Here is a 27893-nt window from a genome sequence, read left to right as displayed (position 1 = left end):
TTCGTCCTTCGTAATTCTACAAATATTCTTTTCATATTGCTGTATTATTTTCTTCTGTGAGAAAGTATAAACACTTAGTGTGTTCGTTAGGCAAACAATTTGTAGTGCTGCTATTGTTTGTAGTAGATCATTTTATCCTGGGAGATAGACATCCAAATTCTGAAAGTATCGTGGAGAAGACGAATCTGTCTTAAGGACACAGTGTCAAACACTGGACTTAATCAGATAATTATTCAAAGAAATTAATCAAGTAAGTTGTTTAATTTATTATTCTGTTTTATTTATTTATTTAAATCAGATTTTATTTTTGTTAATTTTGTTTTTGTAACAAAATAAAATCTGTTTTTATTTATTTATTTTTATTTCTAGTTTGATTTTTATAATCAAATAAATTCTCTCATTTTCTTTTATTTCTTTATATTTTAATTGTTGTTTAGTACACAACAAAATTTAAACTATTTGAATACAGTGAAGATTGTCCAACAAGTTATTTATTAGTGCATCCATTTTTTGTCAGATGTTAACAACAAGTTGTTCATTAGTGCATCCATTTTTTGTCAGATGTTAAAGTGCTTGTTAACTGCAGCCAATAATGTAGCCAGCCATTGTAGAACCCACTTGAATATAAGAATATTTTTCAAACACAACCAACTTTTATAGCCGTAGGCAGTGGAGAGAGGGGGAAGGAGGGTTGGTAGAAGGGTGAGTCCACATTTATATATATACTAGGGTACACCCGTGCCTGAAGGCACGGTGACCATTAATTGAATATAAAATTATTGAGTTAAAATGTAATTTATTTAATTTGTTTTTCAAAAAAATTTGAGGTGAAAATATAAATAGATGATCCGTATGGTTTTAAATTTTCAAATGAATTTTATAATTAGATTTTTTAAAAGAGTTTGGTGTATTGTAGTATTTTTGTTTATGTAACCCACTTGCAATTTGTAATAGAAAATAAGCATTTTATTATCCTAGCCAATAACAGTACCCAAATAAATTTCTATATCCACATTTTTTTAGATAGTGAGTTTTGGTTGAAGTAAAGAAGAGAGATCTCAAAACTATAGTTTTGCATCAATTTTAATGTAATGGTTAAAATCTATCAATTTTTATGGTTTGGTGGTCAGTGTATTATGTAGAAAATTAAATAAATGAAAAATAAATAAATTGTATGCTGCTTGGTGAATAAATCAATTTGAACATAAATTTTCCAAATTTATAGGTAAACGAAATAGTGAAAAGTAAACACATAATTGCCACGTAAAATTCAAGCACAATAAACACATAAGATTTTAAACAAACAACAAAATGTAAATCCCACAACACAAAAACATCTATATAAAAATCAGACGAAATACGTCAGCCAATGCTATGCAATAGAAAAAAATAAACAACAAATTAAGCACACCAGTCAATGCTCTGCAATACAAAAAAAAAAGCCAAATAACAAATTAAGCACCCCAGCCAGTGCTCTGCAATACAAAAAAAAAATGTCAAATAACAAATTAAGCACACCAGCCAATGTTCTGTAATACAAAGAAAATGCAACACCCTTCATAATAAAAAGATAACCAAATAAAAATATGATTAGTTTTGTTTAACCTAATTCAAAAGCATATTAGGAAGAAAAAATATCTAACATTTACAAAAACATATATCACCTAGTGTGTTACATTTACAAAAACAAACTCATAGCATAAATCAATAATTCAAATGAAAATTATCTAACATACATCTAAACTTAGTTATAAATTTCACATAGATAAAAGGCTTTACAAAACTATTGTAAGTAATAAATTTCACATCGATCGGAAACTTTACAAAATATGGATCGTAGCTAGCATATGTACGCTTTTCACAAAAGTAAATATGAGATTCAAACTTGTTCTTTCTTAGAAATCCTAGGAGCGCCTCATCACTTTCCAAAAAGTCCTGGTATCAACTTGTATGTATCCCCAGTGAGGAACATGCACGACAATCTATTAATTTATGAAAATAAAAAAGTTAGTATATTAGCAAATAAAAAAGTTATATATCAAAACACTTTCAAATTGAAATTACCTTGTTACATCCCCATCGAAGCAATCTAGTTATATTTATATTTTTGAGCTCCATATATTTTTTAACCCAATCCTACAAAAGTCGACACATATAGTAAAATATTTTTAAAATAACAAATTTATCAATAAATAAATTGTACCTTTTGACAAAGTTTTTCTTGGAGTTGATAAAGGTTACAATTATTTTTTAGGAAATGTTAGAGAGAGCTAAAAATACTTTGTTTGAGTGTACAAAAAACAAAGAGCACACAAAAAAAATTGACAACACAATTTAAATGATCAATGGTCACTTAAACAATATGATTGACTTTGTTTTACTCGATGGGACATCTATCCTAAGTGTCCATGAGATTGAATGGTTGTGATTAATTTGAGATTTTGTCTCTTTTATCTTTACCGTTGGATATAGATTTCAAACCCATTTCAGTGTTACTCCTTTCACCGCCCAAAATTTCAAACCCATTTCACTGTTTCTCTCTCTTTCTCTTTCATTTCAAACCCATTTCAATCCTCCACCTTCAACACCCACCTTCCTCTCTTCACATCTCCACCATCAGTTTGTGAGCAGAGACCCTCTTTGGCGATTGAGACTTCGAGGTCGAGAACCCTATCTCTCATCAGATACCACCTTCGAGCAGAGAACACCTTCGAGAACACCTTCCAGTGGGTATCTCTCTCGCTCTCATTCTCTCTCTACCTTTGTATAAACAACTTTCAATAATTATTTATTTTCAATAATTTCCATGTTAATTTTTAAATTTTGTGTTGATTTCCATGTTAATTTTTTTCGATGTCTTTTGTTTTGCTATCATGTAAATGTAAATTTTGTGTTTTAAGTTATCAATTTTTATAGTTATCAAACTTCTTTTTTTGTTTTGTTTTTTTTGTTGCTGAAAATTTTGTGTCTACCAAACATGTTTCCTGATTTTATTTTTTTTACTGTTACCTAATTTTATGTCTACCAAACATATTCCCAATTTATTTGTGAGATACAGTTTGTGATAACTTATTGTATCCCACAAACTTATTTTTGGGCAGTGAAAGGGGGAGTAACATTGAAACGGGTTTGAAATGGTTTCAACTTTGAATCTATTGGGAATAAAAGACATACAAAAACTGAATATGGAGAGTATCTCACAAATTGTTGGGAAGTTGAATATCAAGTGGCAAAGATGGGAAATTGAATATGGATTCTAATATCATCTTTTTCATCGAGTTGAAATTTGCAAGAATATATCATGTGTGTAATCTTGCTTGTGATTGATATAGCCTTTTTTTTTTTTTTTTTTTTTTTTCTTTAACCACAAACAACCAGTTTCTTTTCTTCACTCCCTGGAAGGGCTGAAATCCACTACAATTTTGTGTTTTGTAGCTCTGTTTTTGTTTTAGTTCAGTTTTGTTTTTGTTGCTCTAGGCTTTCTTATTTTAATGACATCCAAAAAATTAGTCTGTGTTTTCTATTTCTGCTGTTTTTGCTTTCAGTTCAGCTTTGAATTAATCTATTTTTGTTGCTTCAGGCTTCAGTTCAGTTCTGAAATCCACTAAAATGCATTGTGTTTGCTTAGTAGGCTCACATTAGACAGCTTGACGACTTCCAAATATTGTGGTAAGAATTCGTTTCAGCATCTCTGCAACATCATCTCTGAAATCCACTTCTCTCCGTTTCAAAGCTCACTTATTTCAGCATCTGTACACTGACATGGTTTCGATTTTTATTTTGATTATGAAATGGGTGTCTATGGTTTCGGTTTTACGACGCCCCTTCTCTATGACACATAGTTTCAGTTGTGATTTTGATTTTCAAATGGGTTTCTATGATTGCGATTTTTATTTTGATATGGATTCCGAATCTCTGTATTTCGGTTTTAAATGGTTTCTTGCATCTCTACATCGACATGGTTTAAATGGGTTTCTATGATTTCGGTTTTGGTTTTGAAATGGGTTTCTAATCTCTGTATTTCGGTATTTATGTATTTCTGCATCTCTATGTCTGTAGCTCTATATTTTGGTTTTGGAATGGGTTTTAGGTTGTGTTTAGTTTCATGTGTTTGCTAACTACATTACATTGTAAGTCCTGACCATGGTTATTAAAATCGCGATCCGGATCGTACGACCCTACGATCCTACATTGCTAAAACGATCCAGATCGTTGTAGGATCGATGTTATAATAGGATAGCAAGTAGGATCGTGTAGGATCGTATGGGATCGTGTAGGATCGTATAGGATCGTAAGTAGGATCGTAAGTAGGATCGTAGATTTTATGATTTTTCACCTTATTTTTAATATGAATTATTTTAATTTGTTTTTTTTATCTTTTTTTTTAATAGAAAGTAGGATCTTACGATTTTCGATTTGATCCTACGATCCGATCCACCAGACTCTCTCACCAATCCCAACCTTGGTCTTGACATTCAAACTGTTAGTTTTCATTTCGTCTTGGAAACTATTTGGTGTTCTGTTTTGGGACAACAAAATGTTCTGCTTGCTAACTGTTAGTTTTCTTTTTATTCTATTAATAAATTTTATCTCTTTTTCAAAAGGACTAAGAAAATGCTAAGGTGTCTTAACAAAAAAAAAAAATTGGTATGGTTCTTTAATCAAAATTGAGTTTTTTTTGGAATATTTAGCAAGTAAAGCAATCCTAATATTATTTTGGAGCATGCATAACCTACTTTTTCTTATAAACTGAAAGTGTATTTTTGTAGTTGCTATGGTCCATTTCTTATTTTCTCTCTCTCTCTCTCTCTCTCTCTCTCTTTCCCTCTCTCTCTTTTTTTTTTTTTTTTTTTCAGGACCTCTAAATCTCATTTGTGATTGGCAGCAGTAGGCATTGACAGGTGTGCTTTGTTTGGTGTACTCTACAAAATTTAATCGAGTGTGACATAGGTTTTAAAATTTCTTATTGTTGACATAAATTGAAAAACTTCATTCTTTGCTAAGTTTAATTATTGCCGTTGACATAAGTTTTCCATTCTATCAGTAATCCATTATATTGTCATTGCTAAGTTTTGGTTGCCAAATCCTTGGACACATTATTTGGAGTTCGGAGATGTGGAGATGAAGATGGGAACATGGTGGATCTATAAGGCATTGGTTTAAGTTGGGATTTAAATATATTTAGGAATGGCTTTAGTCACAAGTAAATTATCTATTGGATGGGTCTGGAAACCTTTTACTTTGGCCATTTTGTTGGATCCAATTTCGATTTCTTTGTTAAGATTTTCTATTTAAAGTTTTGATAACTATGGGAGTGCCTTTCTCCCTTTAATAATTAGTTTTCCTAAACAATTTTGCCTTTTATTATATCTGTTTCATTACTCTTAAAATTTTAGAATTTTTTTTTTTTTGGTCTATTACTTATTGGGTCTTTTGTTGGATCTTTTGATATTTTGTGCTCTTTTTTTTTTCTCTCCCTTTTTTCCCACCCCTCTCCTCCTCTTCTCTCCTTAATCTTTCTTTCTTTTTAATGGTGGTATTGTGGAAGTCTTTGTACCTTTCCTGTGAGTGGTTTCAGTAGATGTATAATGAAATAGAACGACTTTTGCATGATATGAGAAGTCTATTATAACAGTTCATTAGAATGACTTTTGCATGATGGCTTGGTTTCTATATTTTGCTATTTGTTACGGCTCTGGGCTGTGAACTCCCTAGCATAGTTTCCCACCCATAAAAAAGTGTTGGCTTGACTATTGGGATGACTTCAATTCCATATCAACTAAGAGGAAAATGTGCATAATGAAAAAAATAAAACATAAAATAGACACACCAATCTTATTAACAAAAAAATTGCATGTCTTAAGATAATATATATCTTTGTAAATTTTGAATTACTTTAGGAATAACGTTGTGCTAAGTTTTGAAATTCATATTGTCAAAATTGATATTTATGTCTAATTGTGATTTTATTTGGGTTTTTGGTTTATATACATTTTATTTACATAGAAACTATAAATTGCAAACGTTTTTTTCCCTTCCCCGTCTCTATCGCATTTGTTGTCCCATTGTTCTTCCTACGTGTGAGCTCATTTTTAAAAAAATATGATTCATGTGTGCTTTAGAGGAGAAAGTGGATGAGGAAAATAGGTCAAGAACATGGGAGCATGTACCACAAGAATTAACATAGTTTTTAGCAGTTAGAAAGTTCATTGCTTACTATGTAACGTGATTTGAAAATACCAAACATTAGTTATTTTTTATTTCAAAATGACTTTAATCCATTTGTCTTTCAAATAAAGATTCATTGTTTTCTTTTAGGTACTGGCAACTGTTGACTTTCAATTGTTGACTATTGTATGACTTTCAAATCCTTTTAATTTGGGTATTTTTTAGGAATTTTTTTATAGAGAGTAAATCTCACCATTTAAGTGGTCTTTATATGGGAGTGCTTTGTGGTTATAGCAATGCCTTTTTTATAGAGAGTAAATCTCACCATTTAAGTGGTCTTTATAGCAGTGCCTTTTTTTCTCTACTTTTCTCACTATATTTCGGGTTTATAATATGCAAAGAACTATTAAAATGTGATTGGTAGCAGTACCACTAGCAGGTGTACATTGTTTGGTAAGATTGTAGAGCACTAACTAATGTGCATTTTAATTTTAATTTCATTTTTTGGGATTGCAAAGCACTTACTGGTGTGCTTTATTTGGTGTTTAGTAATTTTTGTTTTTTTTTCGAATTATAAAGCTTTAACATGTGTACAATAGCTTTGGTTTGTGTGTTTTGTTTAGTTTTATCATTTTTTCTTGACTTGCTTAGTAGGTGTGTTTTTTTAATTTTATTTTTGTGTTGACGTGAGGTTTATACTTTGGCTTGAATAGGTTTAATTTTATTTTTGTGTTGAATAGGTTTATTTTTTGTATTAATTTTTGACTTTTTATCTAATGTTTCAAATTTAACCAATATAGATAGAAATTCAATTAATCTTTGTTTTTTTTTCTTTTCTCCTTGAATGACACTTAGGGCATGTTTGATTGGTAGTATTAGTGGTACTATTTTATTAACCTGTTAATCAAACAAGGCCGTAGTTTGAGTTTTATTTATTGCATAAAACACATGTTTATTACTTTGTATAGCATTTTGATAACATTCGAATTTATTAGTTTGTAACATTCGATAACATTTGAATTTTATTAGTTTGTAAAATTAATCTATTAGGACTTAAATTAATCTATTATTAGTTTGAATTTTATTAATTTTATTAGGAGTTAAATTAATTTTACAGATGTGGTAAGTATGGAAATCTAAACCACATTTCGTATTTTTCAAAGCCCAAACCCCTCTTTATATATGATTCCAGTATGTATATATATATTGAGAAGCCATATCTAAGAAAGCCATGTCTAACAAAACCTGTGCCAATTAATTTTGTAGCGATTAATTTTTCTTTATGGCAATTATTAAATCTCATTTTGCCTTCATACAGTTATCTTTGTCAAATTTACATAACCAGGCATTTTCAGGTTAAGACACCATTGACCTTCAACCGCTAATTATGGACAACATTACTATTTTTGGTCACGTAAGTTGTTTTCTTTTTTATTTATTTGAAAAAAAAAACATTTTTCTTATAAGCAAAAGTCAATTTTCTTTTCTTTTCATAATTTCTTTTATCTAATTCCTTATAACAAAATTCTCTTTTCTTATAATTTACAGATGGATGGAGACCTACGTCGAACTGTAATACTGATTCCTTTTACTCATTTTCTTAAATGTATAATTTTTTTTATTTTTTTTACCTCTAATTCTTTTGTATTTTTAGGTCCAATTTCTTCAAGAAAGAAATGTTAATGTTGTTATCCGTGATGAGCGTGACCTTAATGTCATCCGTGTTCGAGAGGTAGGCCCAATTTAATTATATATATATATATTTTTTTTATTCAAAACACCGTATATTCTTATTTATAGATTTTTTAAAATCTTTCTACATATATAGATTTTTTCTTTATTCTTTAATTTTTTTTTTTTTTTTTTTTGTAGGCAAAAGAAAAGGAAATTGCCAAGGCATTGTTGAAGAAAAACGAAAAGACCACCGTTTCGGGCAAGGGAAAGGAAAATGCATGTTCAGTAGTATGGCTCTTCAACATTCCCATTTAAAGTTCTTTTTTTGAAATATTTATTTTGGACCATGAACCTTGATTATTTATTTATTTTTAAATGTAAAATTGACATACTACTTGCATAGTGACATATACTGTTCTTATAGTAAACAGTTTCATATAAATTTGTGAAATGTTTTTTTTGAAGCATACTAAAATAGGATTTGTACAAAAAACAATATATTTGTTTTAAATTATTATTATTCTTTTTTGGCTTTTTGCTATTGACAAGAGAATAAAAAAGGAATATAACAAAAAAGGAATAAGGGGAGGAGGGATACAGAATGAAAAAGTTTTCAATTTTTTTACAAAATATCAAAAGGAAAGGGAATTAAGATAAAGTAAATTAAATAAAAATGAAAAATGAAGAGAAAAGTATAAAACAGTAGATGATAAAATTTAGGCATCTTATGAAATTAATCTTCATGTTTTAGGCACATAACAATAATGTTATATCGAAAGCTGCATTGGCTCAACGTGCACGGCGAGAACGCGAAAGAAATGATAAGGCAAGTTCTTCATATCAATTGGGACAACGTTCGCGACGTGAACGAGAAAGATCGAGAGAATTGATTCCACCAAGCACAACTAATACTCCACCGGCTCAGAAAAGAGTAATGTTTACACATCTATTTTCGCCAAGCACATCTTTAGCTTCACAAAGGAATTGGTAAAACATTGTATTTAATTCTACAAATACATATTCTTATTGTTAAGATTTTATTTAACAAATTTTATTTTCTACACAACAAATATTTGTAGGCCTACTCATGCAAACTCATTGCTCCATGAGACTAGGAATATTGGTGTTGTTATTCGTGATGAGTGCAATCTTAATATTATCCGCAATTCTAAGGTAGGTATAAATATCAAGTTCAAAATGTTCTTTTTTCGTAATCTTAATAAATTCTATAAATACATGTTCTTTTTGTATTCTAAATAAATTTTATTTATTTTTGGTAGGTAAAGGAAAAGGAAAAGGCCAAGGCAATGTTTAAAGGAAATGAAAAGGCAACTTCTTTTGACAAATGGAAGGAAAACGCATGTCCAATGGTATATATTCAACATCTTTAAAAAAATATTTATCGAGTAAAACAAAGCCAATCATATTGTTTAAGTGACCATTGATCATTTAAATTGTGTTGTCAATTTTTTTTGTGTGCTCTTTGTTTTTTGTACACTCAAACAAAGTATTTTTAGCTCTCTCTAACATTTCCTAAAAAATAATTGTAACCTTTATCAACTCCAAGAAAAACTTTGTCAAAAGGTACAATTTATTTATTGATAAATTTGTTATTTTAAAAATATTTTACTATATGTGTCGACTTTTGTAGGATTGGGTTAAAAAATATATGGAGCTCAAAAATATAAATATAACTAGATTGCTTCGATGGGGATGTAACAAGGTAATTTCAATTTGAAAGTGTTTTGATATATAACTTTTTTATTTGCTAATATACTAACTTTTTTATTTTCATAAATTAATAGATTGTCGTGCATGTTCCTCACTGGGGATACATACAAGTTGATACCAGGACTTTTTGGAAAGTGATGAGGCGCTCCTAGGATTTCTAAGAAAGAACAAGTTTGAATCTCATATTTACTTTTGTGAAAAGCGTACATATGCTAGCTACGATCCATATTTTGTAAAGTTTCCGATCGATGTGAAATTTATTACTTACAATAGTTTTGTAAAGCCTTTTATCTATGTGAAATTTATAACTAAGTTTAGATGTATGTTAGATAATTTTCATTTGAATTATTGATTTATGCTATGAGTTTGTTTTTGTAAATGTAACACACTAGGTGATATATGTTTTTGTAAATGTTAGATATTTTTTCTTCCTAATATGCTTTTGAATTAGGTTAAACAAAACTAATCATATTTTTATTTGGTTATCTTTTTATTATGAAGGGTGTTGCATTTTCTTTGTATTACAGAACATTGGCTGGTGTGCTTAATTTGTTATTTGACATTTTTTTTTTGTATTGCAGAGCACTGGCTGGGGTGCTTAATTTGTTATTTGGCTTTTTTTTTTGTATTGCAGAGCATTGACTGGTGTGCTTAATTTGTTGTTTATTTTTTTCTATTGCATAGCATTGGCTGACGTATTTCGTCTGATTTTTATATAGATGTTTTTGTGTTGTGGGATTTACATTTTGTTGTTTGTTTAAAATCTTATGCGTTTATTGTGCTTGAATTTTACGTGGCAATTATGTGTTTACTTTTCACTATTTCGTTTACCTATAAATTTGGAAAATTTATGTTCAAATTGATTTATTCACCAAGCAGCATACAATTTATTTATTTTTCATTTATTTAATTTTCTACATAATACACTGACCACCAAACCATAAAAATTGATAGATTTTAACCATTACATTAAAATTGATGCAAAACTATAGTTTTGAGATCTCTCTTCTTTACTTCAACCAAAACTCACTATCTAAAAAAATGTGGATATAGAAATTTATTTGGGTACTGTTATTGGCTAGGATAATAAAATGCTTATTTTCTATTACAAATTGCAAGTGGGTTACATAAACAAAAATACTACAATACACCAAACTCTTTTAAAAAATCTAATTATAAAATTCATTTGAAAATTTAAAACCATACGAATCATCTATTTATATTTTCACCTCAAATTTTTTTGAAAAACAAATTAAATAAATTACATTTTAACTCAATAATTTTATATTCAATTAATGGTCACCGTGCCTTCAGGCACGGGTGTACCCTAGTATATATATATATATATATGTTAGATTATTTGGTGTAATGTTTCTTCACAATTTATGAGGCAAATATAACTTAAATAAAGTGAAAAATTAATTATTATTATTAAAAAGCAAGAGATGTAGTTGTAACTTGTAGGTCCTGTTTTTGGGCCAATTTGAGAATTTGGTTAAAAGTCAAATTTGACTTTTAATTTATTTTGAATCATATCATCCTTCTATTTTTTCATACATTTTTTTAAAAAAAAATAACTTTTAACTAATTTTTCAAAACAACTTATAATTATGAAACAACTTACTATTACTATCTATCTGAAAAAAAAAGTTCAACTTACTGTAAATAAATCATAAAAGAAAACCCTGTACCAAACAGGTCCTTGATACTTTTTCCTGTTGCACTGTCCTTGTCGAAAACAGACGTAAGCCACGCGGTCCATGTGCCTTTGTTTTCCAAAACTAATCGGTGGTTTAGTGTGGCTCTTCGTTTCGTTTCACTCCCCACAAACAACAGGAGAGCCTCGTGAAAGGCATGGCTAATTAATTTTTAATTTGTTTTTGTTTTTGTTTTTATACATTTCTAATTTGAGCTCTGATTCGTAGCTCGAATTCGGAGGCTCGAATTTGGCCCGAATTCGGAGAAGAGGAAGAAGAGAAGAAGAAAGAAGAAGAAGAAAAGAAGGAGAAGAAGAACTGGACTGGAGGGGGCCATCAAAATCGGAGGTGGAGGCGGAGGCGGCGGCGGGCGGAGGCAGAGGCGGAGGCGGAGACGGGGCTGAGCAACGAGCGACGAGCTGCGACACCGACGAGCTGTGTTCAACGACGCCAACGAGCTGTGTCCGATGAGCTCTGTTTCTCTCTCGCCTCTGCTCTGCTCTCTCTCGCCTGTGTTCAACAAAGAAGAAGAAGAAAAGAAATAAAAAAAAGAAATAAAGAAAAGGAAGAGAAAGAAAAAGGAAAAAAAAAAAAAAGAATGGCAAAACGACGTCGTTTTGCCATTCGAGCCAAAATCGAGTCACAAATTTCGAGCTACCAGTTATTTTTCTTCTAATTTTGAGTAATTCTAACACAGAATTCGTGCACGTGAAAATATTTAAAAATTTTAATGTGTGGTTCAAATTTATTTGAGATATAGCTACATTTTATTTATTTTTTTGTTATGTTTTAATGTATGAATTTTGTGCACATAACTTTTCAGTTTAATTTTTAAAAATAATTAAATGATTATGAATGTTCATTAGAAGAAAGGTAGACAGAAATTTAAAAATAAAAAAATTTTGGTGCTAAACTTGCCAAAAACTTAGACCACTATTCCCCATGATATGAAAATTACCCATAACTTACTTCAGTGTTTGAAATATATATAGTTGAGATTTAAATGATATGTGTAGATATTGAAATTGTAGATGATGAAAAAATGAGAATATATATATAAATATAATTTATTTACTTTTTCTTCTACAAATTTAAAATCTGATTACAGCTTAAGGTTATATTTTGACCCTGAATAATATCATTTATTCATACACATCTTTTATATTGAAAATGAGAATGAATAACTAATTTTATTTCCAACAAAAATACAATTTTTAAGAAATATCTATTTATTTATTTTTTTCTTATTTTTATTAACTCAACTAAATCTAAATCCACTTCATGAACAGCCGCATCAAGGTTCAATTACTAAAGTACCCATTATAATATATCATAGGAATCCTTCACGGCCATCTCCAAAATGCCATGCTGGATGGGCAAATTCAGTCAAAGTATGGTTAGAGATACCAAAAAGTTTATTTTACAAACTTTGTGAGACCTTTGTCCCCACAGAAACAAATAAATAAATAAACCAACAAAATAAAATAAAAGAGGATTGCAAATCAATTAAAAATAGTATAAACAATTGCAAAATCATGAAGGTGCAAGTGAGACTGTTATAAGGATTTCAAACAAGAATTGTGATTTTTGGTAATAATTCTTGGTACAATAATTTTTGCGATGCTTTGAAGAGTGACATGTGGTTGAAGGGTGTTTCCGTCAAAATTATTGCAGAAAATCGAAGTCCTGTAAACATAGTTGTCATTTGTACACTTTCACTTCTTTGATTTTAGAGTAATATTAGAGATTCTAATGTTTTATTAATATTTTTATCAAATGTCCCACATAGGTATGTGACTTATATGAGACTTACATGGTATGAGTCCCATATTTATGCGAAACCTTTGGTAAAAATATCAATAAAACATTTAGAGTCTCTATAATTTTTCATGGTTTTGTACTTAATTGCAATCAGTGCCGGCCCTGGGCATGGGCCAACAAGGCCATGACCTAAGACCCCTCAAAATAGACCCAAAAAAAAGACCCCCTTTCTATTATGGTTTAGTGTAATATATTAGGTATATTTTAAGTTTAAAAAAAAATTAAAGAAACCCAAACTAACTTAAAATAAATTGACCCATTAAAAAATTGAAAAGCCCATTCAAAAAAATTAACATTGTTATCCATTGAAAATAGATCCAAAAAAGGGTTCTTCTATTATAGTTTATTGTAATATATTAAGTATATTTTAAATCTAAAAAAAAATTAAGGAAGAGCCAAACTAACTTAAAATAAATTGACTCATTAAAAAATTAAAATACCCATTTAAAATAATTAGCATTGTTATCTATTGAAAATGATTTTGCAAAAAGACTAGATTATGCAAGTATGATTTATTTATTTGTTTCTAAAAATGCAAGAAGAGCGAGAATCAAGCGACATTTATTAATTATTGTAATGTATATTTTTTGTGATTTTAACACAAATTTTTTGTCTTTTAACTTTATTTTTTTTTCCTTTTTTTTTCATTCAATGGAAAAAAAAAATATAAAGGACCCCAAAAATTTATTAGTTAATTATTAACTTTGAACCCCATAAATCTCAGTGCCGGGTCTGATTGCAATTTTCCCCCATAATAAAAGCTTGGGAGATCATAACCTTTTCTTTCTCAAGAAAAAATGCAACACTTGCATTACAATATCCATTAGCTACCTATTTCTTCTTCTTCTTCTTCTTTATAAGTGAGAGACAAAAGTTGCAGTGCTCTCTTTCTCTCTCTCCAACTTACCATGGCTATGTGGATTACAAGGTCAAGAAACATTGCATATCATCTAAAGACAAAGATTGGGCTCATGGAGATCCTAAACCAGAGATATCTGAGTTCTTCCTCATACTCTAATCCATTATCTGCAGCAAATTACACAACTGGCAAGAATTGTAGAACAAGTACTTCACCACCATTTTTGAGTCATGACTCAGCTGCCCAATTCGTGACTCGGCGTATCAAATCAGTAAATGCTGCCAAACAAGTAGTTGATCGTCAAGACCAGAATCAGGTACTTCATGTTCTGTTTCTTGCTGCTGATACTTTCTTTGGTTTGATATAAGCAATGGATCTGCATTTAGGGAACTTAGGCCCTGTTAAGGATCCTCTTTCAATCGTTTATCGATATTATTTTTTACAGAATTTCAATTTCTATACATAATTCTATCAGATTGATGTTGAAGTTGGTATTTTTGTGATTAACTATTGTTTGTTTTAAAATAATAAGAGAGTTTCTAATTACACCACATAAATATCTTTTTACACTCTTATGTACAAACATTTTTTCATGGAGTACAAATGTTATAATGCATGAAAGGCGTGTGATAAGAAATTTCTTCAGTGTAAATAGGATCTCCCAAATGACAAGCTCTAATCTAATTATATTATTCGGTATATAAATTTTGTGTATTTATTATATATGAGTGATGTTAAAGTGGCATTTGTAATTAAAAAATGAACGAGAATTGGAATTTTAAAAACGAATCATTCATTATTTTAAGAATGGATGTAATTTAATAAAGTATCGCAATAGTTTAATTAATTTGATTTTTTTTGTCAAGATAATCTTTTCAATAAATTTTATAATATGAACGGTTTGGATAATCGAGTTGGGTCTTGCGGTGGGTTCATGGGGCCAACAACACTTCCAATTGGCAATTCGAGAGAAACCTTACCCTTATGGATATTTTTTTTACACAATTTTATCTTAATTACTAGCGGTAACCCGTGCGATGCATGGAAAAATAGACTATATATATTTTGTGTGATAAATAAATCATCTTAATCTTAAATTATATCTTAATAGCGACAAGCCATAATATTAAGCCATCTAGGTAGATGTTAACAATAATTAACCCACAAAATTTTACAATAAAATTTGATATGCATAAGAAATTATTAATTATAAAAATTGTTGAGAATAATAGTATCACAATTACTTGATAATATCTATACTATATATATAAATTTACATGGACTTTTAAATCAGTGGTGTATATTATCATTGTGATATCAAATTATGAATAAATATCAACTTTTAATTATAATTTATAAGTAGTTTTAAAAAAAAAATTAATCTAAGTTTGTTGCCTTGCTTATAAAAAGAACTTCTCAAACAAATCATTAATTGATTATATTAGCAACTCTCTATCTTTGATTTCCTCTATCAATGACACACTCATATCATATCAAAGTATAAATCATTCTCCATAGTTTGAATAATACTTGCATAGTTCCTACGTCATTTTAAAAAAATTAATCAAGATAAGAATGTCATAGTATTATAAAAATTATTTAAGATAATAGTTTTAATCCATTTTATTTGTAAAAAAAAATGATAAAAGAATTATTTGAATTGTATTTGAAAAAATATAACAAATGATAGCTTTAATCATTATATACCAAAAAAAAAAAATTATATCGGTTACTCAACGAAAAAATGATCAAATACAAATAGAGTCATGAACATTGAATTGAATCATATGGGCTCTAAATTGATAGTATAATCTAGCAAATCAACTAATAATAACATAGAGATATTGACAAATATGTAGTACTTCCCTTTCATCTTTATATTATATTAATTAATTTCATATATTATATGAAAGTTTTATTCGTCTCGATCCTTCAATAAAATAAGGATCAAGAAAACAAATTTGATAAAAAATTGATTCTAAACTTAATTATTAAAAAAACAAAAATTTCAAAGAGAGAATTTAGAGATGGGATTGAAGAAATACTATAACGAAAGACAGCCTTATAAAAAAAAATTAAAAAAAACATATCAATGATCTAATGCAAATTATTTTTAATAACTAATAGAAAGAATCTCAAATTATTACCTTTTATAAATATAGTGAAGAAAATTAATTTTGTGAGATTTTTTGTGCTACCTTCTCCCATGTAGCCTTTATTATTTCATTATTAATACTATTCTCCTTCAGAGCGATAATTTTTTTTTAATAATCTTTATCATTTGGTAGATAATAACGAATAATAAAAATTATCAAGAGAAGGTTAAGAATTTAATAGGAGATAAGAAGTTATAGATAAGAGCATTTCATAAGATAAAAAATTTAAAATAAAAAAAAAAAAGATAATATGTGATAGGAGAAAAAAAAATGAGTAAATCAAAATAAAGATTTAGATATATATGTTTTTGATAAATATATAGATTAACAAATCATATCTTTATCTAAATTTTATTATTTTAATTTTTTGAAAATCAATTATTTAATCTTTATCGTTATCTGTAGGCCACGAAATTAATCTTTATAAATTATTTATCAATTTTTATATGTTTATTTATCTATGTCATGAAATTATTATTTTTAAATAATTTTAAAATTTTTTATTTTTATCTTTATCTATAGGTCATGAAATAAATTTTCATAAATTATTTATGAATTTTATATGTTTATCTATAATGAAATTAATTAAAGTACGAAATGGGGGGGGAAAAAGAGAGAGTAATTTTGTTTTTTTTAAAAAAAAAAATTAATTATTTAATCTTTATCTTTATTTGTAGGCCATGAAATTAATTTTTATAAGTTATTTATCAACTTTTATTTGTTTATGTATGGGAAGAAATTTTAAATTATCTATAAGTTATGAAATTAATTTTTTTAAATTAATTGTTTATTTTTTATCTTTATCTGTAGATTATAAAATCAAATTTCAATTTTTATATGTTTATCTATATGGAGGAATTTTGAAATTCAAATCTTTATCCATAAGTAATGAAATTAATTTTAATTTTAATTAATCAAACAAATAAAAAATGAAGAAAAATAGAAAACATGAAAGGCAATCAAAGAAAGTTGCCACGTAGGAAAGAGAGTGTTTTAAAATTATAAGAATTTAGGAATAAATATTTGAAGACTTTTGACAAAGCAACTACATTTGGTTATATATATATATATATATATAGTATAGATGTTGTGGTGATATTTTTGTAATTAACTATTATTTAATGGTTATTTTTTGTTTCAAAATGATAGGTCTCAACACAACTATATTGTTCTGTATATACCCAAATTGTATATAGTTTTTAAAATTAAAACATGACTCACTTCCATAAGATAGATATAAGTAAGAAAAACTTATAAGATTTGTTGGTTCCTATAACAATACTTATTTGCATTTGATATAAATGTTTTTTTTTTTTTTTTTGTTCTCCAAAAAAAAAACAAACTATATTTTAATTAATATTTCTTTTTAGAGAAATTTAAAAAAAATAAAAATTGAGCACCGCTATTACTTTTATGCTATCTTTGATTGGAAGATTTAGGAAGGGATTTGGAAAAGGAAAGAAAAAAAAGTATGTGAAATTAGATGAAATGTAAATATATTGGTGCCGTTTGGTAACACTTACGTTTTTAGTTTTCTGTTTATATTTACAAAAATTTTAAAAACTCAAATAAAAATTTGTTTGATAAATTTTTGATTTATAAATCAATGGTCTCAGTTTATAAATTTGGCCAAAAAATTAAAACACAAAAAAGGAGTTTACGTTTTGAGTTTTCAGTTTCTTTTTTTTACCACCTAACACTAGCCACCACCCGCCACTATTTTCCACTACCATCTTCCGCCACCATCAGCCACCACCCACCTGCCGCCACCACTGACCACCCACCACCCACCACCACCACCCACCCCTCGCCGCCAACGCCACCACCACCCACCACCCGCCACTACCATCCACCACCCGCCGCCACTACCACCACCACCACCCGCCACTGTCACCCACCCACCCACCCACCACCGCCACCCGCCACCAACCACCACCACCCGTCATTCGCCACCCACCTGCCACCACCACCCACCACCCGCGACCACTACCACCACTACCCACTCGCTACCACCCACCACCTGCCACTGTCACCCACCCACCACCCACCACCACCCGTCACTGTTACCTACCCACCCACCCCCCACCACCACCACCACCCGCCCGCCACCACCCACCCGCCCGCCCACCTGCCACCACTACCCATCACCCGCCACCACAGCTACCACCACCCACTCGGTACCACCCGCCACCGTCACCCACCCACCTACCACCACCATCGACCTACCTGCCAACTACACCCACCCGCCACCCGCCACCACCTACCACCCACCATCACCACTTTCCACCACCGTCTTCCGCCGCCACCACCCGCCACTTGCCGCCACTTTCCACCACCGTCTTGTGCCACCATCACCCACCACCTGCCACCATTTTCCACCACCGTCTTCCGCCACCACCACCTGCCATCATTTTCCACCCATGTCTTCCACCGCCGCCACTCGTCTCCACCCACCACCCGCCACCACTTGCCATTTCTTACTTTTTTTTATATTTTAATTTTTTTTTAAACATTTTGTCTGAACCAAACGCGTTTGCAGTTTATGTTTTTCTAAAAATAAACAAAAATCAGTTTATAAAATTTTTGTAAATATAAACTGAAAACGTAAACGTTACCACATTTTATTTTTCTTTTCTATTTTTCTTTTCAAATCCTTCTACAAATCTTCTAACCCAACACAGTATTAGTGTATATTTTTCGGAGAAGATTCTCTCGAGACTCCAGGGGTGCTGGTGACATTCGTGGGTTTAACCACAGTTTTACTTATATTTTAACTGTTTATTTTATAATTTTGTGTAAATTATTTATAAAAAATATTAAATTAATTTTATATTTATAATTATAATTTTATTATATTTGATTTAAAAAATAAATTGAATATTTTAAAAGTTATATCTTTTATTTATTTTTTTTAGAGACAATCATAACAACTATACACCTTTGAATAACGAATCAATTTAATTTAATTTTTTTTTTTTTTTTATAGATGACTTACATATAGGGACTCTATAAAATGAACCATTCAATTTGTTGAAATAAGATTCATGAGTGCTAGACAGGAGCCTGTCCTCTCTTAGTTTTTGTATGTCAAAATCAGAACTTTAAAAAAAAAAATTAAAAAATATATATTTTAAATCTCAAAATAAGAATTTATATTATTTATTCATAGGTCCTAATAATTAGAATTAATTCATATCAAGTCTTATTGAAAATAAATCTTAATAACATTTGTCTCTAAAATTTTTTTTTGCAAATGTTGCTAAAAATTGACAATTAGTGACTTTTTTATCACGATTTTTTTTATAAATTGTCATTAAAATTTATAATTAGTGATTTTTTATGACGAATTTTTTAAACTATTACTGAAAGTTAAAAATTAGTAACATTTTTTTGTGACGATTTTTTTAAATTATCATTAAAACTTATAATTAATGATATTTTTTGTGACAGTTTTTAAATTATCGCTGAAAATTAATAATTAATGATATTTTTTAATAATATTTAATAAAAAATATCATTAATTTTCATAAAATTTATTAGGCAATAAAAGTCTACTTAGACCTACACATAAGTCTCTTATTTAAATTGTCTTAAATTAATCTATGAGCCATTAAAAAATGCAAGTTAATGTGAATCTATTGTGGGCCCAGCTCAAGTTTAGACACTGAAATCACGTGATTAGGTAATGGGGGACGAGTCAGGATCCTCTAAATCGTCTGCAATGGTGTCTATTTTAATTGCTGTCCCAAGAGTTTGTGTTGCGCGAGCCACTTAAAAAATCAGGTTGCGCTCATAATTAACAAAAAGACAAGGTTTAGATAATTTATTTATCAAAAATGCTAGAAGTCCTAAAAATGTGTGGGTCCCACACCTATGTGAGACATTTGGTAAAACTTTTGGTAGAATATTTGGAGCATTACTCTTTATTTATTAAAAATGTTAAGAGATCTTAAAAATTTTATTAAAATTTATTAAATGTGTTACATAGCTGTGGAAGAATCTCACACTCATGTGAGACATTTTGTAGCAATTTTAGTAGAACTTTTAAATTCTTAGCATTACTACTTATTCATTTCAACAAGATCAAGGGACAATTGCCAATATGCCCTCAATTGATGTTTTATAAAAAGCCCTAAATTAAAATTAAAAGACGACCGGAGAAATTAGTTATATTGAATACACATTATTCTTAAATTTATTCACATTAATTTGGTAGGGGATTGAGTCTTAATTGATTAACTCATAAACAAATCAAAGATCAATTTATCAAATTTTGATAAATAAATTAGCGACCATTCCTCAATCACATGATTGGCAAAATGTTACAAAATGTGAAATATTACACAATCATATTTGGATGTGAAATTTTATGAAATCTGTCACACATCATAACTGAAAATTTTACGTTGTCTTTGCAGTTTATGATTACATATTTTCTTCAATTTTTTTGATTATTTTGTCCGGGCAGGCCTTGGATTTTCTCGGTGGAAATGTAGCATTTACTTCCGATCTCTCATTCATTTCTGAGGTTCCAGAAAAGAAGGTACATTGTTATCGTGTTCTCAATGACGATGGCTATCCAATTACAAGCAACAATTTTCCACAGGTATTTGAATTTCTCTATTTTGTGCAAGTAATTTTTTTAAGTATACATATTGTTCAAAGAAACCCTCCAACTTCTCAAGTAGCTATTTGGTTAATCATTTGGCAATGAAATTTGTTAGGTGAGCAAGGAACTTGCAGTGAAGATGTATAGTGACATGGTAGCACTTCAAACCATGGACACCATATTTTATGAAGCACAGAGGCAAGGTAGAATTTGCTTCTACGCCACTGCCACCGGAGAAGAGGCTGTCAACATTGCTCCGGCAGCTGCACTCACTCTAGATGATATTATCTTGCCTCAGGTAATCACTTATTCGATACATACTTTTGAATATATATCTCAATATCTCAAGACTTATTGTTTGTGAAAATTTGGCACTTACGCTGTGCTTGGTTGGAGAATTTGGAGAGGGATTTGGAAAGGGAAAGGGAAAAGTGATTACCTGAGGCAAGGTAATCATTAATTTGTGAAGATCTGAACTTGATACTAATACCTAAGCCCATGTAATACAATTTTGAAGTTGATATTCTTATATTTCATTACATACATGGGCTTGGTATGGGACTTTCTTGCCTCTCCATGTTTCTTCTATTCATTTCAACCTCCTCATCATGTTTAGCTCCATGTGATGATTTTAGATGGACCTTATATTTATTTGGTGGTAGAGAAGGACGTCAAAATATAAGTTTTCCATGAGCATTCAAGTTTCATATAAGAAGGCGTGGAAGGCTTTGATCTTCTCTTCCCGATTCCTATACCTTACGCATCTATCCTTATCTAGAGCAATGTAGTATCCTCCTTGAACTAAAGGACATGTTTCAGTTTAAAGTCTAGTCAAATTCTTTATAGGAACTGTCTTGGATACCTCAAAATATTGGTTTTTATTTTATCCATTTTAGACATATCAATTAGGCCGTGGAAGGCTTTGATCTTCTCTTCCCAATTCCTATACCTTACGCATCTATCCTTATCTAGAGCAATGTAGTATCCTCCTTCTTGAACTAAAGGACATGTTTCAGTTTAAAGTCTAGTCAAATTCTTTATAGGAACTGTCTTGTATACCTCAAAATATTGGTTTTTATTTTATCCATTTAGACATATCAATTAGGCCGCCCCCCCCCCCCCCCCCCCCCCCCCCCCCTCTCAAAAAAAAAAGAAAAAATTTTAGATCATTAGGTGAATGTCACAATTTGATATTTGTGACGCAATGCAGTATCGGGAGCCTGGAGTTCTACTATGGCGTGGTTTCACAATGCAAGAATTTGCCGACCAATTATTCACAAACAAGGCTGATTATGGGAAAGGGCGACAAATGCACATACACTATGGGTCCAACAAGCTCAATTGCTTCACCATGTCGGCACCAATTGCGTAAGACAATATATCAAAATTTATTTTTCATCTACTGCTTTATATTTTGTTTGACAACAGCTAAAAAAGTCATCAGTATCTGTCAATATTCATTCAAATTGATTAATCAAAACTAAATAAAATCTTCAATGTCTTTCCATGTTTGCCAGCACACAGCTTCCTCAAGCAGTGGGTGTAGCTTATTCTCTCAAAATGGAAAACAATAATGCTTGTGCTGTCACTTTTTGTGGGGATGGTGGCACCAGTGAGGTAAACAAGACATTTTCTGTTTTTGTTTATGTTTTTTTTTTTTGCTTTCAAAAGCAAAACTACTTTCCAAAATGCTAAGAATTTTTGTTGTTTGTGTCGTAATTTCAGGGAGACTTTCATGCAGCTTTAAATTTTGCAGCGGTTATGGAAGCCCCTGTTGTTTTTATATGCCGCAACAATGGGTGGGCTATCAGTACGCCTTCTTCAGAACAATTTCGAAGTACTTTTCTATCACCCAATTAGTTTTGTTTTTTGCAATCTCCTTTAAATTAAGGGTTGGAATCAAAGTTGGCATCCCATTCATATAATTTCATTGTTTGCAAGCATGTGTAAGGAATAAGGGGATATATCTAATTAGGCAGGTCAACAGATCGGATTTTGACCAAATTCACAAAAATCTAATCCAATATGACTAGACATCCATCGGAAACTGCCTTATTTGGATGTTGGATCCATAAGCCTGATGCACATTTTTATTTTTTATCTTTATTTTTGCATTATGACATAGTTAAACCAATTTCGAGAGGGCTCTAGCTAAAATGCAATGTTGGAAGTCCAAGCTTCTATCACAAGCTGGAAAAGAAACTCTCATCAAATCAGTTGTTCAAGCCATTCGGTCTTATGCCATGTCCTGCTTCAAACTCCCCCAGGGTTTTTGTACTAAACTCAATTCCTTTGTTCGGAACTTCCGGTGGAAGGGTGATCCAGAGAACCAAGGAATCCATTGGGCTAATTTGGACTCTTTGACTGCCCCCAAAGGTCAACGAGGCATGGGCTTTAGGGATTTTTCCGATTTCAATCAAGCTCTACTTGCAAAGCAGAGTTGGCGTCTTCTCATGAATCCAAATTCCTTTTGGGCAAAATTGTATGAAGGGCTTTACTACCCCAACTCCAATTTTTGCAAGCTAGTAAGGGTTCAAGGGCCTCGTGGGCTTGAACTAGCCTTCTTAAGGGTAGAGAGCTACTACAGGAGGGGCTCCAATGGCAAATTTACAATGATCAGCTGGTTCAAGTTTGGATTGACAAATGGATCCCTTCATTCAAGGGTTTTATATTGACCTCCTCCCAACCTAGAGACTGTCATCTCCAACGGGTGGCCGATGCTTTTGATCCAGTCCATAAATCCTGGAATGTGGTCTCACTAAGAAGGTGGCTTTTGCAAGAAGAGATTAAGGCTTTTAAAATTATACCAATTGGGATGAGAGAAAGGGATGATGTGTTGGTATGGCATTTTAGCAATTCAGGCCAATACGCAGTCAAGTCGGGATATTCTTTGGCTCGGAAGCTTAGTGGTGGAACTCAGGTAAGCAAACCATCAACTTTTAAAACTCTGAGTAACGATTTTTGGAATGGTACTTGGGCTTTGGAGCCACCCACCCCCCGCAAAAGTTAGGCATTTTTGGTGGAGAGCCTGCAAGAATTTATGCGAAAGTTAGGCATTTTTGGTGGAGAGCCTGCAAGAATTTATTAGCAACAAAGACGGAACTTTTCAAGCGTAAATGTGCTCCATCGGGTGTATGCCCAATCTGTCAGATGGAGGAAGAAACAGTGGAACACTTACTGTTTAATTGTTCCTGGACAAGAGCTGTGTGGTATGGTAGTAATCTGAACTGAGAGTGGAAAAGGGTGCCATCCCTAACGTTGCAATATGGACCAGTAATCAGATGGGACTAGGCCTTTCCAAATCTGAAACAAAAACTCTCCTGAGCAAGGTGGCTACAATCGGGTGGTACATTTGGAAATCAAGGAATGAATTTGCATTCAATAAACAACCTGTGAATCCATTAGCTACTCTACAGCGTTTTTCCTTTTTCTGGAATAAGCACAGCAATTTCTTGAGTAGTAATCATGGACCTGGTCAGCTCCCTACAATGTTGCAGCAGAACACAGTCTCAGGTTGGCAACCAGCTCCTCTTGGAAAACTCAAGATCAATTGTGATGCCTCTTTTTGCAACCAGCACTCCTCTGCTTCCATAGCAGCAGTTATGAGGGACTCACATGGGCACTTGGTTGATGGAATAGCAAGGGCAATTGATGCTTCTTCAGTAGTATCAGCGGAAGCCAAGGCAGTTCGTATAGCTTGTGTTGTGGCACACTCTTACAGTCTTTCATATGTTGAGATTGAGAGTGATAGTCAGATGGCTATTAATCTTTGCGTTTCTGAGACCGTTCCTCCTTGGGAAAGTAGTGCAGTGCTTTTGGATATTCGTGAATTTGCAGCACAGCATCACCTCTCCTTTTCTTAGACGAGCAGACACAATAACATGGCAGCCCACTGGGTTGCAAAAGCTCTAACAGCCAGATCCTTACCCTCTAATTGGGTTATCTCTCCTCCTGCTATGCTTGTTTCTTTGCTAGTTTCTGATGTTACCTCCTTTCCTCCTTAGTGGTAAAGTTTTGGTTTGGTGTTCCCAAAAAAAAAACACAACTAGTATTCAGACCCTTTTGGATCATCAGTGTATAGAACATGCAAAAGCATATTAGATTTTTATTACACATAATATTAGTTTTTGGATCCGATATATAATTGGATCGAATAAAATTTATCTAAATCCACTCCGTTTAAATTCAGATGTGATCAAGTAATCTAATAAGATTTTGTTAAAAAGATTCGAATATTTTGAATTGAGTTTGGGTTAAATCTGATGTGTTGACAGGTCTACCCGTTTTAAAATGAGTACCAAATGTGGTCCAAGAAGACATTCTTGACACTTCTTGTTATTACTTATTAATGTTTTTGCTTTTGTTGTTGTTGTTTTTCAAATTGTTAGGTGATGGGATAGCTGTGAAGGGTCAAGCTTATGGAATCCGAAGTACTCAAGTTGATGGAAATGATGCTCTGGCTGTTTATGAGGCAGTCCGCGAAGCTCGTCACATGGCCATTACTGAACAAAGACCCATTTTAATTGAGGTACGTTCAGGTGATTTAAACTAGGGAGAGGATTCTCTCTACTTGGGTGCTCTTGAGACTCCGTAGCCCCACCACGGAACCCACATTGATAATCCGAATAATTCAATATATAGGGTTTATCGAGTACTTTATTTTTGTAAAAAATCATATTAATCGGATATCAACAATTACTTGATCAGATCACATTATCCATAATTAATTTTAAAAATTATACTTACCATTGATACATTTAATCTGATGAATTTTTTGTCAAAAACCTTAACAGCATTATCAATTGGATCAAATTGATGTAAAATCTAAAATTAAAAATCAAAATTAAGCCAATTAAAATTGTATGGACTAAAATGATACAAGTGACAAAATGTAAAAATTACTGGTGTAACCTGCCCAATCATTTATGAATAAAATGAGATTGATTTGATAATCTTAATTGCATAATTTTATCATATTTGTTTTTCAAAAAAAAAAAAAAATGAACAGTCAGCTTGTAAAATCATATTTTTTGTTTAACTGATTTTTTTCTTCACAAAAACCTATTTTAAGATTAAATCATTGACGTGAAATCCGTAATGATCACATGACTCCAGACTATACTAGTGCAATATTGATCCGACTGAAATCCTTTAGTAAAATACCAAAAAAATATTTTTAAATTTGTTTTCATACCAAAATGAAAACAATTTTTCATTTTTTATTTTGAAAACACAAAAATATTGTGAATTCATGAAATTGTGATAATATATTTCCCTATATATATGATGGCTGGTTTGATTGTTAATAGGCTCTGACTTATAGAGTAGGACACCATTCCACATCTGATGATTCCACCAAGTACCGACCCGTTGAAGAAATCGAATACTGGAGAAATGCAAAGAGCCCTGTAACCCGCTTTCGAAAATGGGTCGAAAGAAACGGGTGGTGGTCCGAGACTGATGAATCCGAACTCCGAACCAAAGTCCGCCATCAGGTACATATCTCTTCTTCTTGCATCGTGAATTTCTCTACAATTATCTTGAGCTGCTAATTCAACAATTTAGGTTCAAAGTTGAACAAAAAAAATAGGTTAAAAGTTGTTTTTTTGACTTTTTTTTTTTTTTTTTTTAATTAGAAATTCAAAAGTTGGCTTTTTGATTTATTTTTTTGGGGTTTTTTTTTAGAAAAACACATCAAAAAAAGTATAGAAGTAATGTGAATCAAAAAGTCAAAAAATTAATTTTTAACCAACTTTCTAAATATACAAAGTTTTGATACCATTTTACTTCAATTTTAAACTTGAGTAGTTAGATTATATATTTGGGCAACCTACATTTGTAGTCATAGTTTTTATTTTATTTTTTTGCCTCTTGTATCAATTTAGTCAGTCTTTACGGTTCTAATTGCATCAATTATAATATTGTTTTTTTTTTCTTTTTATATTGTGATAATTTAATCCAATTAATAATTTGAGTTTAGAAATTAGATCAAAATAAATGGAGATTGACTATCACAATTTCATGCGCAGGAATCAAAATAAAATTTGGTCAGAAATACAAGAGATTGACTGTCATGATTTCATGTATGAAAATTAAAGTAAAATTTAATATAAAATGTAGAGATAGAGATGCAAAGTGTAATTTACCTTAAGATAAAAATAAAAAATAAAAAAAAGCTAAGAAATACTTGACTACAAAAACAAAATAGTTGAATACCTAACAATCAACCCACAAAACCCAAAGTTAATACAAATGATACAATGGCCACATGTGTTTTTTGGCCTCAACCGGTAGGAAAATATTTAGAAATACAAAGATAATTATATCCGAACAATCAAGGTCCAACAACTGTACCACCTAACAAAAACCTCCATAATAAAAAAAAAATTCAATATTTTGCGTTTGAGATATAATTTACTCTAATGGTGTGTTTGGTTGAGGAATTTGGGAAGGGATTTGGAAAGGGAAAGAGAAAAAGTGTGTGAAACTATGTGAAATATATACATATTTTATTCACATTTCACCTACCTTTTTCATTTCCCTTTTCAAATCCATTTCCAAATCCTCCAACCAAACACAGCATAAATATTTTGTTCACGTGTCTTGCTGTTAGGTCAATTTTTCGCTTGAAATTCTCTAACTTAGCAATGCTTTGCTCTTTGCTCTGCAGGTAATGCAAGCAATACAAGTTGCAGAAAGAACAGAGAAGCCTTCACTTACTGAAATGTTCACTGATGTGTATGACACTCTACCTTCAAACCTTCTTGAGCAAGAGATGTCAATCAGGGAAGCCATTAAGAGACATCCACAAGACTACCCATTGGATGTTCCTGTTTAAAAAAATTAGTTAAGCTAAGATACATTGGCTAAGTACTTGATACATATTTGAATTGCAGCTGTAAATGTCTGAAATATTCATAATTATGGGTGGGAAGCTAATAAGTAATTGCAGCATTTTTTAAACCCATTTTTATCTGTAGTTGGCCTTTTGGTGCATGTGTCTTCAGGCAGAAACTAGTGTTATAAATTTGAATTTCAGAACTTGAGGGACTCAGCCTCTGTTTGGGAAGTGGGTTGGTTTTTTAATTTTTTGGTTATTTTAGCCTGAGACTAAAAAGTCTAGTTTGGGAAGGACTTTTTGAATTTTTTGACTTTTTTTGTGAGAGAGAAATGTAATG

The 27893-nt window shown here is 31.0% G+C and overlaps 2 protein-coding genes and 2 long non-coding RNA genes across 4 annotated transcripts; all 4 read left to right on the top strand.

The window, feature by feature from the left end:
• Window positions 1-124: 124 nt before the first annotated feature.
• Window positions 125-12027, top strand: LOC145792844 (uncharacterized). The gene is made up of 2 exons (XR_014332876.1): window positions 125-250; window positions 11499-12027. It is a non-coding gene; the product is annotated as an uncharacterized LOC145792844 (long non-coding RNA).
• On the top strand, window positions 2266-5793 carry LOC145792368 (uncharacterized). The gene is made up of 3 exons (XR_014331764.1): window positions 2266-2764; window positions 3581-3669; window positions 4857-5793. It is a non-coding gene; the product is annotated as an uncharacterized LOC145792368 (long non-coding RNA).
• Window positions 7430-9233, top strand: LOC145792528 (uncharacterized). Its single transcript, XM_082873199.1, has 7 exons — window positions 7430-7582; window positions 7717-7740; window positions 7823-7900; window positions 8041-8130; window positions 8594-8829; window positions 8922-9015; window positions 9123-9233. The coding sequence occupies exons 1-7, from the start codon at window positions 7556-7558 to the stop codon at window positions 9231-9233; spliced, it is 660 nt and encodes a 219-aa protein (XP_082729325.1). The 5' UTR covers window positions 7430-7555.
• Window positions 12028-13788: 1761 nt separating the features above from the next.
• On the top strand, window positions 13789-27678 carry LOC114285556 (2-oxoisovalerate dehydrogenase subunit alpha 1, mitochondrial). Its single transcript, XM_028228596.2, has 9 exons — window positions 13789-14266; window positions 20575-20712; window positions 20831-21013; window positions 21926-22083; window positions 22233-22332; window positions 22441-22552; window positions 25104-25243; window positions 26025-26210; window positions 27386-27678. The coding sequence occupies exons 1-9, from the start codon at window positions 14000-14002 to the stop codon at window positions 27551-27553; spliced, it is 1452 nt and encodes a 483-aa protein (XP_028084397.2). The 5' UTR covers window positions 13789-13999; the 3' UTR covers window positions 27554-27678.
• The last annotated feature ends 215 nt before the right edge of the window (window positions 27679-27893 follow it).

Source organism: Camellia sinensis, chromosome 6, assembly GCF_055761805.1.
Source record: "Camellia sinensis isolate YWXY chromosome 6, ASM5576180v1, whole genome shotgun sequence".
Lineage (NCBI taxonomy): Eukaryota > Viridiplantae > Streptophyta > Magnoliopsida > Ericales > Theaceae > Camellia > Camellia sinensis.
This window is presented reverse-complemented; position numbering and strand designations above follow the sequence as displayed.

Excerpts from the sequence above, each read along its gene's own strand:
- LOC145792528 (XM_082873199.1), top strand. The coding sequence starts at position 7,556 with ATGGACAACATTACTATTTTTGGTCAC. Across the intron at positions 7,741-7,822 it reads ATGGAGACCTACGTCGAACT|GTCCAATTTCTTCAAGAAAG; the intron begins GTAATACTGATT and ends TTGTATTTTTAG. Across the intron at positions 8,131-8,593 it reads AGGAAAATGCATGTTCAGTA|GCACATAACAATAATGTTAT; the intron begins GTATGGCTCTTC and ends TTCATGTTTTAG.
- LOC114285556 (XM_028228596.2), top strand. The coding sequence starts at position 14,000 with ATGGCTATGTGGATTACAAGGTCAAGAAACATTGCATATCATCTAAAG. Across the intron at positions 22,084-22,232 it reads ACCATGTCGGCACCAATTGC|CACACAGCTTCCTCAAGCAG; the intron begins GTAAGACAATAT and ends CATGTTTGCCAG. Across the intron at positions 25,244-26,024 it reads AAAGACCCATTTTAATTGAG|GCTCTGACTTATAGAGTAGG; the intron begins GTACGTTCAGGT and ends GATTGTTAATAG.